A 14,673-nucleotide genomic window follows, 5' to 3' on the forward strand; every position below is an offset into this window, starting at 1 on the left:
CCGGCCATTTTCCAGAACTCCATTGAAGGTGATGGTCAGTAACAGAACCAGCTACAGACAATCTTGGAACAGTTTATTACTTGGGTTTTTATTTTTATATTTACTGTGTTTCAATATGGAATATCACAGGAAGTCCCGCGGAGCTGATTGTACATAAAGACATCGTTTGTACCTCGTTTAATGTGTCTCTTCTCTTGACTTTTATGATGTTGTACATGAGTGTTAGTATGGTGTTTGGCATTAAACTATCGTTTAAATGGACAGAAACTCAGTTGACCTGTTTTGTTTTTTTCATTTCTGCCATCATATTTGTGTGATACGGGCAACTTAAAAAAAGATCTGCAGTACAGAAAAACATTTCAGTCTGCGAGTTCTTCCTCAGCTGATATCTGCAACTCTTGGTGTGTGAACTACTACTGCTGCTTTTGCCATCTTTCTCTATCATACCATCCCAAGATCTAAGGCATAAATTGAACGATGTAAAAGCGTTTTTAATTTTCAATGCTAGAAAAATGATATACAGAAAGGGAAAACAGGAGTAATATCCAACAGAAATTGTGATTTTCATGAAAACAGATTATTTGAGATGTTGATTTTTATGTAAAATATCTCACATTGACACTAAAGACACTGAACGATTATTTGTTGTTGGATATCTGAACTGAAGGCCATGATCTTCAGTTATGCTCGTAGGTAGATCCGTGTGCACACGACATCATCGGCTCCAAAGATCTGAAACGAGATTGAGCGGGAGAAAAAGAAAATCAGATTATCACTCCATCCGCAGTCGTATCTTATCGCAGCACTTCTCTGAAGTCATTTTCTAACTTTGAGAACACAGAGCGAGGTTCAGAGCCGTCTGGGCCTCAATGCAAGTCCACCAAAATCCCAACATGGCTTCTGACTCTTTTAACACAGTGCACCATGATTTATTCAACTTTCTGCTTTCTTGCCTTCAACACAATGGTGTCTGAGGTAGTTTCCAGTTCCAGTCTATAAGTATATAAAACAACGTTACCATCATCTTTTTAAAATGGTTTTGGCAAATTCAATAATTATATTTAGAAATATAAATTACCATAGAAAATGAGCGTTGTGACAACCATGAAAATGAGGGAGAACTTCAAGTTTGTCTGCAATCGTAGCTCATTAAGTTCTGGCTCTGTCTGAAATGGGCGATGCCTTTCTGATCAGACAAAAGTGGAGAAGAACCTGTGTGTTCCTGTAATGGACTGCAGTTGAAGTAATTGTCCCTATACATGTTTCTCTCATCCACATTTGATACATAACAAAACGACATTTAACCAAGCAACAAAACAAATACTAAAGACATATATTGCATCAAACGTTACCAATAAGTGCAATTTAGTTCATCGTTCAGTTTTAGATTCAGAGCTTAGAACTACACATATTGTAGTCTGTACATTTCTTTCTTATAACATGTTTTCTGCTGCTCTGTTACGTTTCCACCACTAATTGCCTAAATGCTGGCTAATGTCTTGATCTTAATTTGCTGCCTGCTAATGAAGCAGACGTGACAAAAGCTGATATGAAAATGGAGAAGAATCATTGGATGCCCCGGGTGAGGGGTGGGTGTGTCCCAGTCCAAAGATTTATGGGAGTCACAGGGGGGGGGGCGTAGCATTATGGCCAACTGCAGCGCCACACATCATCATTATGTTGGGCCGTGCAGTGTGGTGGGACGGGGAAACAGGCCGGCGATGTGAAAAATGGAGCTGAGACGACTCCATCTGGCACGTGGCGCGATGCCGAGGGGGACATTAACTGGAGGTAACACCAGGGTCCATTGGCATTTCTCAACAGCATGATCAATGAGACCAATTAAAGCCCACAGGAGGACACACAGATTTGGATCCCCCCCCCCCCCCCCCCGACACCATCACAGCCACACAATTTCGTCTGGCTCCACTCCCATCATAAAGTAGCCGATGTAGAACTGCATTAATCTTTAAAAATCAATATTTATTGCCTTGAAATGTAAAGGTAGTATATGAGGTTCCTCGCGTGGACAAGTAAAAGAGTAGGTTTTCATTCTCACGCATTTATCCTCGTCCCCTTTTTACTGCAGACTCTCCAAATGGTTATTATAGTCCGCCCATCTTAGATCGCAGTGAGTGCAGTAAACCACCACATGTTGTCTTCATTAAGCTCCACTCCATTCCTCATATGCTGGCCAGTGCTTTTATTCAAGTTTATGTGCATTTTTGCTGTTTATACTGAAAGATCAATCCTCTGTGAACAGAGAGGAGAGTGAACTGTGTAGACGAACGAGCGTCTTTACTAGCAGCAGAATATTGAACTGGTACTACCACACGCCAACAGCAACTCACAGTTTACAAAGCTATAGGTGGTGTTATATTCCCCAAAAATGACAAAGCAAGTATAATTAAATAGGCAGACAACAATCATCCTTAACTCCCTAAATGGCAGTGCATACATGGAGGAGCTCCTCGTTACTGGGGGAAACAAAGTTTTTCTTGGCCATAACTTCCAAAATGGTGCACTGTCGATATTAGTATATAGAATATTCTTTAAAGTATAGAATAAAATAGTGGCTTATTATTGAACTTTATAGGCTTTTGCAGTAAATACCTTGAATTTGTTTGAAACCAGCCTATCATCACCACCGTTCAGCATTCAGCAGTGCATGAAGTCTGTGAAGACGCTGCTGTAATGTTACTGAGAAGTTTATCTATATCTATCTTTTTATTAAGTAACCACAATGATATACAGACCATAGTACATGGAGCCAGTACTGTGAATCTTTTTATGGAGGTTTCACGGTATTGTTACTTAACAAATCTGTGTGTGTTCACAATATGATCAAGAACTTTGTTATTCTGAGCCAATTTGCGTTTATTTGAAATCAGAATCTTAACTGGTAATTATAGAAACGAGACACTTTTGTATTCGTTAGGTAAATTTCTCTTTGAAGTCATGTTTGTAAAGGTGATGTGAGGTGTACAGCTGCTGCTCTCTGCCTCCAGATCATTGGTAAAATATTTGTTAAAATCTAAGAAACATCCAGAACAACACATTAATTGAGATGTAATATGAGGGAGTTGTGTTTGTGTCAGAACAGAATATATCATCTCCCTCCTCTGGTATCGCATTAAAACTTTTCCAAAGAATCAATCCCACATGCCGATCAGATTACAGCCTATCACTCCAACATAGACAGACGTACACACCCTTATCTTGAATAAAAACAGATTTGATCCTGTTCTAAGCTTTGTTCCCAGTTTGAAAACCTGCATTCAGTCCAAATTATGGCCTCTCTCGAATGTTCTCTCTGCAGAGGTGAGTCACAGTCTGCAAAGAGGAGATCTCCATCACAGCCAAACTGGACTCGGCTTTGTTGTCCATCTGGCCAATAAATCCAAGCAGATGTTTACAGAAAAAAAACTGCTTTGTCTTTGTGATCGTGAAACTGCCAGGAACTGGAGACAGACGTGTTTCAGATTGAAGATCACAAAGTCTAACAACAAACGTATGGCGATTAATTTATTCCTTTGAAATCTAGATTAAGTTTCCCCGTGGAGCCTCTGAAAAGGTGCTGCTGCAAACTGTAACAAATAATTAACTTGCTTTCAGCCTTTTGTGTCACTTTTATTCATGTGGATCATGCAGCCAACGTGAAATGAAAGAAAAACCTTTATGAAAACCTCTATTTTAATATGATTTTCTTATCACGTCTGAAAGAATAATAAATAAAAAGCAATGCATCATGATAATGTGCTGTCTCACAGTTACAGGCATGTAACGGCATGTTTATCCACACCCTCATTTGGCAAAAACAAAAAAGGGAAACACGAGAAATGGATGGCGTCTCCAAATGGCCATGGGAGTTCAGAACATTTCATAGGAACTACGTATTATCTGGAAAAATATTGACCAGATCATTAAACATTTTCACATCTGGTGTCACCACCCAGTTATGGCCTCTCTTGACCATCGGCCTAGTTTTGGTTTCTGCTTCTGCTGCGATTCTGATGACTGATGATATGTTTAATTTACAGAGAGATGGTTGATAGCGCTCTCCTGTCCGTACGCTAAATATGAATATATGTTGCTTGTTCATACAGAAACTAGGGCTGCAACTAACAATTATTGTCATGTAATCAATTAATCCTTGGGTCTGTGAAAAATGCATGTTACAAGTCCCCAAATTCCAAGCAGATATCTTCAAATGTCTTGTCTAATCTGATCAACAGTCCTGAAAATATTCACATTTGTGATGCTAAACCTATGATTTTTGTCATATTTGCATGAAAAATGACTTAAAAATGGCTGGTAGGTGTTTTTTTGTTACCTTTATATGAGCCAGGCTAGCTGTTTACCCCTGTTTTCAGTCTTTATGCTAAGCTAAGCTAACTGGCTGCTGGCTATAGCTTCATATTTACTGTACAGACATGAGAGTGGTATCAACCTTCTCATTGCATTTCCCAAAATGTCAAACTATTCCTTTAAGGACAGGCTACGCCACACTGCCAATTGAGGACCATCCCTACAGCCAATCCTTTGTTTTCTTATTGTAGAAAGAGAAGTAGAAAAACAGAGAATGGCCCAGGTGGTTAAAGACAGCGACCTCCAAATTTGACACCTCGTCCCACTTTGCGAAACATCCAAACATCTGTTCATAAATCTGCAGAGAGATTTCAGATGGAAATGGGAGTCATTGTGTGGATATCCGTCTTCAGGCTGATTGGATGAGAGTATTTGGGAGCTAACGGAGAGAGACCTTTTTACTTATTTTAAGGGGATACATGCGGGTTACAGAGGTGGCAGGCTTAAAAATGTGATTATATCTGAGTGCAATCGATGCGTTATAGAATTGATTCATTTGAGTCTACAGCTGCACTGTCTTTCTTATCTGCCACCATATTTCGAGTTACAGTAAACTTAAAAAACGACTCACCAGAATGAGTTCGTCCCCTTTGAGTTCTCGGCTCCAGAAGGTCTTCGGGCCATTCCCGCTCAGTAGAGTCTGTTTGCAGTAAATCTTGTTTTCTGTTTCCCAAGTGGCCAAGCTCTGTCGAAAAGCAGCACTTTAATGAGGTTTCACCTGGCTAACAGCATGTCAAGCACTAAAGCACAGTGATGGACGAGAGATCAATGGGGACTGCGTGTTCATCTCTCTGTCCCGTCACTCTGCAAGGGAGTCTTTTGCGTGTTAAAGCCCCCCCCTTTTTTTAAGTTACAGTTTTTGAGTTTTTAACGACTTCCTTGCACCAGTTTCCCTTAATTTCAGTAAAACGTGAGACTTAAAGGGACGCTACGCCGCCTGTGCTGTGTAATGCTATCTGTGGCTCTGGAGGAACTTTCTGTCTTACAAAATAACCCTGATAATATTAACAGGGACCAAGACACTAATGAGTTGCATTATGGGAAATGTAGACTCTAGTGGTTTTGGAGTTTGACCAAAACTAGGGACTAAAAGTCGGGAACCATTCTTTGTTTAATCTGTCCCATAAGTCCCGCAATTTATTGAAAGTGCAACGTCGTGGTCCCCCTTTAACTTGCAGAGAGTTGAGTCTTGTTAGTTGAGCCAGCTTCGTTATAATTTACCTTCATGATAATTCCCAAGACTTGATTTTATTTCAAGAGGCAACAAAGTCGCATCATCCGTCTATGAAGTACATTTTTTACTTATTCATAGATAGAAATACAGTTGATGAATTGATAGATACATGTGCTGTTTAATTAGATTACCTTACACTTTCTCCCGTCCACCGTCTCCTCATTGAACTCCTCTCCAATGAGGAAGTTGATCTCCGTGGTGCGGACTGTGGTGGAAGTCTTGATGTAGAAGTGCTCGCTGTTCTGCCGTATCTCCACATGGGGCTTGGACGCAGCCGCCACTGCGACCTTCCTCAGCATCGCATTCACACCTGAAAACACGTACACGTACCTGTGAGCCTACAGCATATAGATGAAGTAGGGCTGAATGGATAAGATTCACCATGTACTGATTGTTACCACCTATTGCCTTTAAGTATTAGACCAACTTTCCCCATATTTTATCATCTGACATTGAGTTGAGTCACATTTTTTCTGTCTTCCTTTCAGAGATGAAACTTGGCTTATTTACCCTAAGAATGCATAAAGGTAGAGTTATCTATCAGAAGCAGAGTCATGCCACAGTGAAAACAAATCACTTTTTAGTTGTCAGGGGAAGATAATACAGTATAACTATAAAAAAAAAGGTTTCATATTAAAAGAAGGATCTTCCAGCAGCTGCAACTGAGATTGTTATCAGCAGATGTTGCGAATATGGAGGGTGCAGTGACAAGGTGATGAGAGGGAGGAATGCTGGTGCCGTTTGCTTTGTTTAGCTTTCCTGTAGATCATGATAGAGTCTGTCCTCCAAATGAGTGGAAAAAGCTATTAACCCTCTCTGTCGCTCAGTTACAGTGCAAATAATTAGATGAGAGAACGCTTCAGTCTGTTTCCCATCCATCCTCCTCGTGGTCCACCTCTCAAATGCAGTTTGTAATTAAAACCAGTTGTACTCCACTTTGGAAAAAGCAGCTTCCGCGTAAATGTGTCTCCTGCAACCATACTTCCATATGAAAATCAATTAAAACTGCAGGAAAAACCTGTGCTATTATGGAGCTAAAATTAGAGACATTGGATCGGTGAAAATGTGGTGGACAAGATCAAATGTTGCCATCTAAAATGCTTTCAATCTATGTATAGTCTCCAATTTGTACCTCAAATGTACCTGTGATGCATTTTGCAGTTTTTTTACATCTGAAAATCAAAAAACTATTCACTCAGTCAGTCAACTCTGCATGCATTTCAAAAGAAACCTTGATTGCAGTCTGTATTCCAGGTATGGTTGTCAGATAATACAGTGCAGATAATAATAGACCTGTATTCATTTTGAAAACCCCCTCTCACTAAAATGCATTCAAACCTTCATAGAAAAAAAAGAGTAAACTGTCCTCACCCAGGGCTTTGAGCAAGTCTTCAAAATTCTCGCTGCTTTTCATTTTCCAGGTGCCTTCAAAATTGGGCATTTTTCCTGTGGGGTTTTGACAGTGTGTCAGCCTTCGCCTCCTGCCGTCTGTCTCCTCCGCTCTCTTTCTTCTGGCTCTTTCTCTCCCTCCGTCCGTCCCTGTGCTCCCTCCTTCTCTCCTCCCTGTGTGCAGTGATCCCACACAGCAGACCAAAGCCCCTCCGCCTCCCCTCCCACACATTAATTACACACACATTTACAGACATCCACACACACACACACACACGTTCTTAATGGTTTATTCTTATTAGAGTTGGAAGGTCTTGATGTCTCACCTCATCTGAAATATCAGTCATCTGATTTGACTGAGGTTTAGTTGAACTTAATGGTGCATTTATACAAATATTTAGTCTTAAAGCCTTTAAGTGTCTTTTTTTCCCACAGATTTCTCGTTGGCACCCACAGCTGAATAGAGGATCATCTACTTTTCCTTTTATCTGGAGGGTTTGGGACCTCGTTTTAAAGGGACAGTTCACTCAAATACAAAAAAAAACATTTTCTCACTTACCTTCGATTGAATGTAGCCGTGCAGACAGTTTTGATTTTATTTGCACAGGTTTTGAGATATCCGTCTCTGAGATATCTGTCCTCCACCCCAATACAATGGAGGTGAATGGAATTTAGCCTGTAGAGCTCATTTGAAAATTCAACAGCAACTTCTTTTTTATAGAAAACCCACAGACCTCATTTGATGGTAACACCCAGACCAGCTTTTGGAAAAACTTGATTTGCGTATAATTTCATGGGCAGCATGGAGACGAGGAACAATTACAGCAACTGAAAACTGTTTCAATGAACATATGGGCATGTTTTAGGACAGACTATAAAAAAGGTGAAGCTATCCTTTACAGATGAAATATTTGTATAAACGCACCATGAATCTCCAGTAAACCTCAGTCTCAATCATTTCTCTAATACTGAAGGTGAGACATCCTTTCTGATACTTCTTTGTCCTTTGCTGCTTTTCAAATCTCAGAATTTGGACTAAAGCTGCAAAAAAGATTACACAATCGATCCCCTCAGTGCTTTGACTATCCCACCTTTTATCCCACACACACACACACACACACATACACACACATAGCTACCTCCATTACATCCCATGAGAATGAGAGGCCCTTCCTCTAACAGCGGCCGAGTCAGATTTGTTCCCTCTCTGACAGCCCCTCATCTATCTTTTTGACAAAGTGCCTTCCAGACACCACTTGATAATTAATGTATAGAGCAGAACAGGGGGCACTCCGTCATCCCACCATGGAGTGTCAGCTCAAAGAGGCTCCACCGTCGTCTTCACCAGGCCTCCTTGTTTGTTTCATTCATCAGTAGATTTGTCTTTTGGTCTCTGGGTGGTTTTATGTCCAAGAGGGAAAGTGAACGTTTGAGGATTTGTGACAAGCTTGGCGGGGACAATGTGGGATGTGAGAGGATTGTCTGCTGCCATCTATTGCCCTGTTTAAAAATAGGACTTTTAACATTTATGTCAGCTACTTTTATGGCTTTAAATGTTTTTTTGGTGAGTTAAACTTAACCTTAACTTTAGAAGGGCAGTGTTTTTCACTCATATGCAGCTATTCCTCCAGTAAGGTAAATCTTGTATGTTTCAATTTAATGTTTTATTCACTATCGTATTTTGAAAAATTGAGAAAGTGTAGTACATCACAATGAACTGAATCCCCAAAGATTTCAACATAAAGTCAGTTTTATCACAAAAGACTGGATATATTTCCTGTACTTCATTAGAAAATATACTTTTCTAATATCATGACAAGCACCAGAATCCTCAAAAAGGAAAACTACTGGATTTATACCAAGCTGACTTTGCCTCAGTACATCCTTTCCTCTTATTACCTCACTAACATAATGAGATATGACCTTTGGTGTCACCTTCAATAAGATGTATGGATACATTTTCTCCTCCCAGACCTTCTTAACTGCACAATGAACTCCCAGAGGACAACAGGAACGCAGAATATTGACATGTTGGTTGTTAACGTTATAGTTAATATGAGTTCACACAAAGCCTCTTCCTACATACATGCTGCTAAACTTGAATATAATGCAGACACCTAAGAGACATATTATCCCTCCGATCACTTTTTAATTCTTTGGTCCATTATTTATTTAGTTATTCATTTATTCTACTAAAGCCTGACCTTTATTTTATTAATGTCTAATCAGTGTTTGGGGGGTTTTGAGATTAAACATAGACAATAAAAAGAGTGAAAACCATTCAGCACCTTCCAAACTGGTTCACAGAATATTTGATCATTATAGAAAATAATAAATCAGACAGGGAGATATATCAGCCAATATCAGTTCATCACAGACAAATAAATATCGGCATATATCGGAAATTGCCTGTTAATCAACAATAAATTGCAGTACGGAGATGCCAAAGATACGAGGATCAGGTTAGCCATTATAATTCAGTCCACCAGAGAGCGATGCCAAGTTTAATTTTCAACTGGAAAATGTTTCATTCAGTACATTTTTTACTAAACCAAATTTAAGGGCTCTGCAAAAAATGTTATATATTGGCTAACATATAATCATTTGTTTAACACTGAAATATTAATGTCATTATCAGCTTTTAATGTGTATTGGTCAGGCTCTAATTAGGCTCATTTACTTCATTCTGAAGAGACTGAGATTTGATGTTCTGAAATGATCACAGATCAGTTAGGCTTGACAGGACATTTGCTAATCAAATTCTTTCAATTACTTAAAATGTTTGTTTTTAAAAAAAAACAAAACTCCTGCAGGTTCAGCAGCTCATTCCGCTTGTAACACAGTAAAAACACAAACTGACATCGTTGATTGATGTTTTATTGACCGAAAAGAAACAAGACACACTGAGACGACGCCTGGTGTGAAATGTATTCTGTACATGACAGTCGAGCTCTGATTTACAACAGGAGATTAATCAGTGATTCAGATTAACAGTGCAAAGAAAATCAAAATGAATAATTAAATTTTCAGACTGCAGTCAATCATGTTACAGGAGTTAGCGCTGCTACCCTGCTCTCCCACAAGGCTTGCAGGTTTTAGTTGATTACCCTGAAGAAGTGCGAGTGCGTCACTGCATGAAAATGTGTTTGAGAAACAAGTCAATCTACAGAGTTCATCATCAGGTATCCACTAAATGTTTATAACACGTCTTAGCATGTCCTGAACAAATGTGTACGCAGCTTCAGAAAACATTTTGGGATGTTATGGCTTCATTTACACAAACTCTTTGCCTTCAAACTGAAACAGTCCATCACCGTTCACCTTTCTCTATACCGAAAATATCCGCCGGGACATCATCTCAGGTCACATGTATCCAAGTCAGTTCTACAGCTGATGTTTTACTGAATAACTTTTTATTTAGAAAATAATCACCTTTCCTAAAAAAAAGCCATCTGGGGGGAAAAAAAGATATTACAAAAGCAACCAAGAGCATGAGCCACAATACTCAACGTTATTAAACAAACAAATGAGAAACAAACTTAATGTGAATTTTTGAAGTTCCGTGGTCATAAAATAAATTAGGTATAATGCATTCTTTTAAGACATGTTATTGACACAATTTACAATAAACATACAATCACATTTTGTGCTGAAAAGGATCAAACATTTACATTATTGCACTCAAACATTTACTGTCACAATAGAGAAACTGCATTATTTCTGCTTACTTGCCTCAGGTTTTAACTGGCAGCTCAGCACAACGGAAATACTTCACATGCTCAACTTCCTGGTAGTTACCTGTACTCCAAATCAGCCGTTTAATAACCCGCTTGATCACTGCAATATTTTCTACAATGCCAGACAGGCAGCATAATAGTATGTAGTATGTACAAAAATGTTGATAAAATAGTGTACTGTGTGTGTGTACTGTTCTGCAGAAATTTGTCATTTATTTTGATTGTTTTGTTTGTGCAGCGTACAGGACAGCTAAAATAAATATACCTACAACACAGAGGCTGCCATGATACACATATTCTAATACCTACTGTTCTTCTCACGCACATTCAGCAGTTAAAAACAAAAAGCAGATATTTGTCTTGAACACACTATGAAGGCAGCAATTTAAAAAAGGCCAAAAGAAAGGAACTGCAGAAGCGGACATAGAAGCAGGTTGGCGAGCGTAAGGAAACAAACACTTGGGAAAGATTTGTTTACTGCTGATTTGAATGAGTCATCACCAGTTATAACACATTTCTCTCCAAACCCTGATCAAAACCAGGTTTTTATGTGGGCCCAACACTGCGTGGCTGTTCTGTCAGCAATCAGTTCCACTTTTTCTCCACTGCAAAGATGCTAGAGCATGATTTGTGTGTTGGTTGAATCCTATAAGGTTGCATCAATGTGTCTGCATTTTCCAGTGTTAAAACGACGTCACATTTCATCACTTTCAACTGCGCTAAAAAGCGTCAACCCTGTTCAGCAGCGACACGAACAGACTACGAACCTGGGTCTAGTGTGAATGTTGATGGCCAGGTATTTAATATGCGACTAATATGTTGGTATGAACACATACATGTTCAATGTCTTATACACAGGTGTTGTGTGTTAAAAGTGGCCTGATTCCATTTTGTTCCCCAGGTTGTTGTTTAAAAAACAAACAAACCTTTCTTTCATCCAGTGCTTTCACAGGAAGTCTAATTTGAGGGCTAAAATGACAAATGGTCCATATAGTGTCTTTCCAGGTATCTTCTACCAGTGTCTTGAGTCCACCAGCTCCGGTCGCAAACTCAGTTTTTTTAGCGTCTCATAGCCGACCACCATGACGATGGCAGTGGGTGTGGATGAAATGATGCGTGCCGACAGTCCTTTGGTCATTCCCCAGAAACCCTCCTCTTTGATAAGCTGCCTGAACGTCTCAATGACTGAACTCCTCCCTTCAACCTAAACGAAACACACAAACAGTACATGTTGTGTTATTACATGGAACCACAAACCAGCAGAAACTTTCACCTGAGTACAACTTTTGTTTTCTTGGACAGTAAAAGCTTCCCTAATATGTCAATATATGCACTACATACCTGTACTCTGGCTCTGACCACATCCATTGGGTTGGTGACAGTTGAGGCAGTAGCAGCAGCTAGAGGTCCCGCCATGGCTTGTAGAATCAGATGAGGGCAGTCACTGGGAGCAAGGTTAGAGAGTTGCTCTGTAGAACATTACACATAAAGATACCTGATTAACCACATGGCAATGACTGGTGGAATTCATTCTAACTACAGATGCACTGGGAACATAGACAGACACAGATAAAACACAAGCTCAAGAGAAAGTGCAATTAGTGCAGTGCTTTATAGTTTAGAAACATAAGTTCCAGCCGCTTACCAGCATAAAAGTGATAGAACGGCCACCAGACAGCACTGTTTGGGATATAAGTGAGTAAAGAAGCCACATATCCCCTGTAGAAGCCCCGGAAACCATCTGCAGCAAAAATCTGAGCCACAATGTTCCTGGTTTGGCCAAACACTTTCTTGGACTTTCCACTCTCTGTGTTAGAATTGAGTCGAAAGCGGGTGAGGTGCTCCCCTTGGCCCTGCATCATCAGCTGCTGAGAGACAACATCTATAGGAACAGTGATGCTCTGAGCGACCAGGGAGGCCGAGCCGCCCGCAACCAGCGACTTGACAGTATTGTCCTCAGAATACTGGGAGACATACTTCCTCACCAGCTCGTAGGTGGTTATGTAAGCCTGGCCTGAGATAAGCGTGAAGGTGTTGACCATAAAGCCACGATAAAGGCCTCTAACGCCCTCCGACCGCAGAATCTTGAAGAAGGCGTCAAAGGTGCCGCCGTAAAGGGATTTGCCCCTCTGCACCTGCAGCCGAGTGCGGATGAGTGTGGCCGGGTAGACAGTGGCCCGGATGGTCATCGTCATGAACACCCCGAAAGAGTAGAATTTCCTTTTGTCGAGGTCCTCCCACTCGATGATCTGGATGTTCCTTTTCTGCTGCATCCTGCCAGCTGTAGGTGCCCCCTCATCAGACTGATTCCTGCCTGACAGAATGAACAACAACAGTACGGTCAGTGTGGAAGTTCATTGTTTGACATACATACAAATGGTAGTTTGACATCTCAATTAAAACTGAACAAACTTCATCCACTAATGATAACATGGGATGCAGATGGGGGAAAAAAAGCAAGTAAATGGACACCAGAGGCAGAAATAGTACATGAGTATCCCTGTCAAGTCTTGTTACCTTGACCTAAAGTCCCACAACTGCCTAATAAATGATAGGTACCACAGTATAAAAAGGTATAGAAAAATCTCAAATTTACATTGTCTTATTGTATACATCACCATATCACTCGACCCTATTGCTTACCAACCAATCCCTCTGCTCTCCCAATCTGCTTGCCACTGTTTTATGAGGGAAACTAGATTGAACTTAAATGGAAACCCGACTACTTTCCATCCCTGACTATGTAGTGAAACTACGTTAACGTTAACGCTGGCGAAACTATCACGTTTCCTTGATCAATAACAGGTATCTCCAGTTTACTGTGAGTGAGAGTTCAAAGATCATGCTGCAAGACAACTTAGCAAGCTAGCTAAAGCTGACTACGTTGATCTAAACATCCGACCAGCTTTGGAGGAAAAAAAAAAGACATGTCGGTGTTGTGACCGTGTTCTTAAAAAGATGTCGCTTTTCTGGCCACACAGTAGCTAACCATCATTAGCTAGCTAGCAACACCAGTTTGTACTTGACACCAGTAGCAACACCGGTCAGAGGACACCGTGTTCCCGGGCCGGTGTGGAGCCAATTGAGAGCTACGGGAGCTGCGTTAGGTAATAACACGTGTGAATCCCAACAAAGTAAGACAAACACCGGGTGTTTAATAAAATGTGGCTGTCGTCGCCTGCTGGATATGTTGGTGTGGGTTAAGCTTGTGTTAGTTTACACTGAGCTAGCCCTGTGTTATATAGGTAGTGTTAGCATTGGTATGATTAACAAGCACTTACCTCTTAGGACAGATGTTTATTTCAAGGTCATGTCCGTAATGTCGGCTAGATTTAAAACATCATGTCATCAGCCGGTTAAAAAATAGTCAATTCTGAGTATTGTCATTCGGCTGCTTAAATATGTTATAACGACGTTAGAGTTGGCTTCCTCCTAGCTAGTCGGCTAGCTAACTGTCAGATACCTTCCTGTTCCCATTCAAACGCCATGCTGAAACAACCAATGACACGCAGCAGAGCTTCTTCCTCTTTTACTTTACACCTCATGATGCGTTCAGTTGTCCCATTACTGCCGACCACCAGGGCTGGAGGGAAACACCACGTCTGGCTAAATCCATCATATAACCAGTGGGGGAAGAAGTATAGTAAAGTAAAAGTACTCATTATGCAGAAAAATGCTCCCTGTCAGTGTTTTACTGTTATATATGATGTTTTTGGATTATTATTCCTGCTGCATTCATGTGTTTGTTGCATTTTATTGCTGTGGATGTTTAAGGTTGTGCCAATTGTAACTACTTACTGTTTGGTTGTTTAATCTACAGCAATGCATCATAAAAGATCATAAGATCATCCTAGTTTCAGTGCCCAGTGAGAATGACGCATCTCTAAAAAGTCAACTTTTCATGAGCCCATGAACTTAAGAAGTTGGAGATTAATAAACTAAAAC

General features: G+C 40.3%; 2 protein-coding genes across 3 annotated transcripts; both read right to left on the reverse strand.

Annotated features, from left to right (window-relative positions):
• Positions 1 to 609: 609 nt before the first annotated feature.
• On the reverse strand, positions 610 to 13,461 carry LOC139296617 (cellular retinoic acid-binding protein 1). 2 transcript variants are annotated; one of them, XM_070919194.1, is made up of 5 exons: positions 13,455 to 13,461; positions 6,974 to 7,048; positions 5,734 to 5,912; positions 4,940 to 5,053; positions 610 to 732 (listed from the first exon to the last, which is right to left on the reverse strand). In XM_070919194.1, the coding sequence occupies exons 1-5, from the start codon at positions 13,459 to 13,461 to the stop codon at positions 682 to 684; spliced, it is 426 nt and encodes a 141-aa protein (XP_070775295.1). In that variant the 3' UTR covers positions 610 to 681. The 2 variants fall into 2 exon arrangements, with proteins under 2 accessions (XP_070775295.1, XP_070775218.1); XM_070919117.1 differs by lacking the exon at positions 13,455 to 13,461 and having other exon boundaries at positions 6,974 to 7,074.
• Positions 11,719 to 13,016, reverse strand: slc25a44b (solute carrier family 25 member 44b). Its single transcript, XM_070918877.1, has 3 exons — positions 12,374 to 13,016; positions 12,070 to 12,197; positions 11,719 to 11,932 (listed from the first exon to the last, which is right to left on the reverse strand). The coding sequence occupies exons 1-3, from the start codon at positions 12,999 to 13,001 to the stop codon at positions 11,741 to 11,743; spliced, it is 948 nt and encodes a 315-aa protein (XP_070774978.1). The 5' UTR covers positions 13,002 to 13,016; the 3' UTR covers positions 11,719 to 11,740.
• Positions 13,462 to 14,673: the final 1,212 nt, after the last annotated feature.

This window comes from Enoplosus armatus, chromosome 1, assembly GCF_043641665.1.
Source record: "Enoplosus armatus isolate fEnoArm2 chromosome 1, fEnoArm2.hap1, whole genome shotgun sequence".
In the NCBI taxonomy this organism is placed as follows: Eukaryota; Metazoa; Chordata; class Actinopteri; order Centrarchiformes; family Enoplosidae; genus Enoplosus; species Enoplosus armatus.

Coding starts and splice junctions, on each gene's coding strand:
- slc25a44b (XM_070918877.1), bottom strand. CDS start 13,001: ATGCAGCAGAAAAGGAACATCCAGATCATCGAGTGGGAGGACCTCGAC. Junction 12,198..12,373: donor GTTCTATCACTTTTATGCTG/GTAAGCGGCTGG, acceptor AATGTTCTACAG/AGCAACTCTCTAACCTTGCT. Junction 11,933..12,069: donor TGGTCAGAGCCAGAGTACAG/GTATGTAGTGCA, acceptor TGTTTCGTTTAG/GTTGAAGGGAGGAGTTCAGT.
- LOC139296617 (XM_070919194.1), bottom strand. Junction 5,054..5,733: donor TGGACGGGAGAAAGTGTAAG/GTAATCTAATTA, acceptor GCTTTTCGACAG/AGCTTGGCCACTTGGGAAAC. Junction 733..4,939: donor AAGGGGACGAACTCATTCTG/GTGAGTCGTTTT, acceptor ATCTCGTTTCAG/ATCTTTGGAGCCGATGATGT.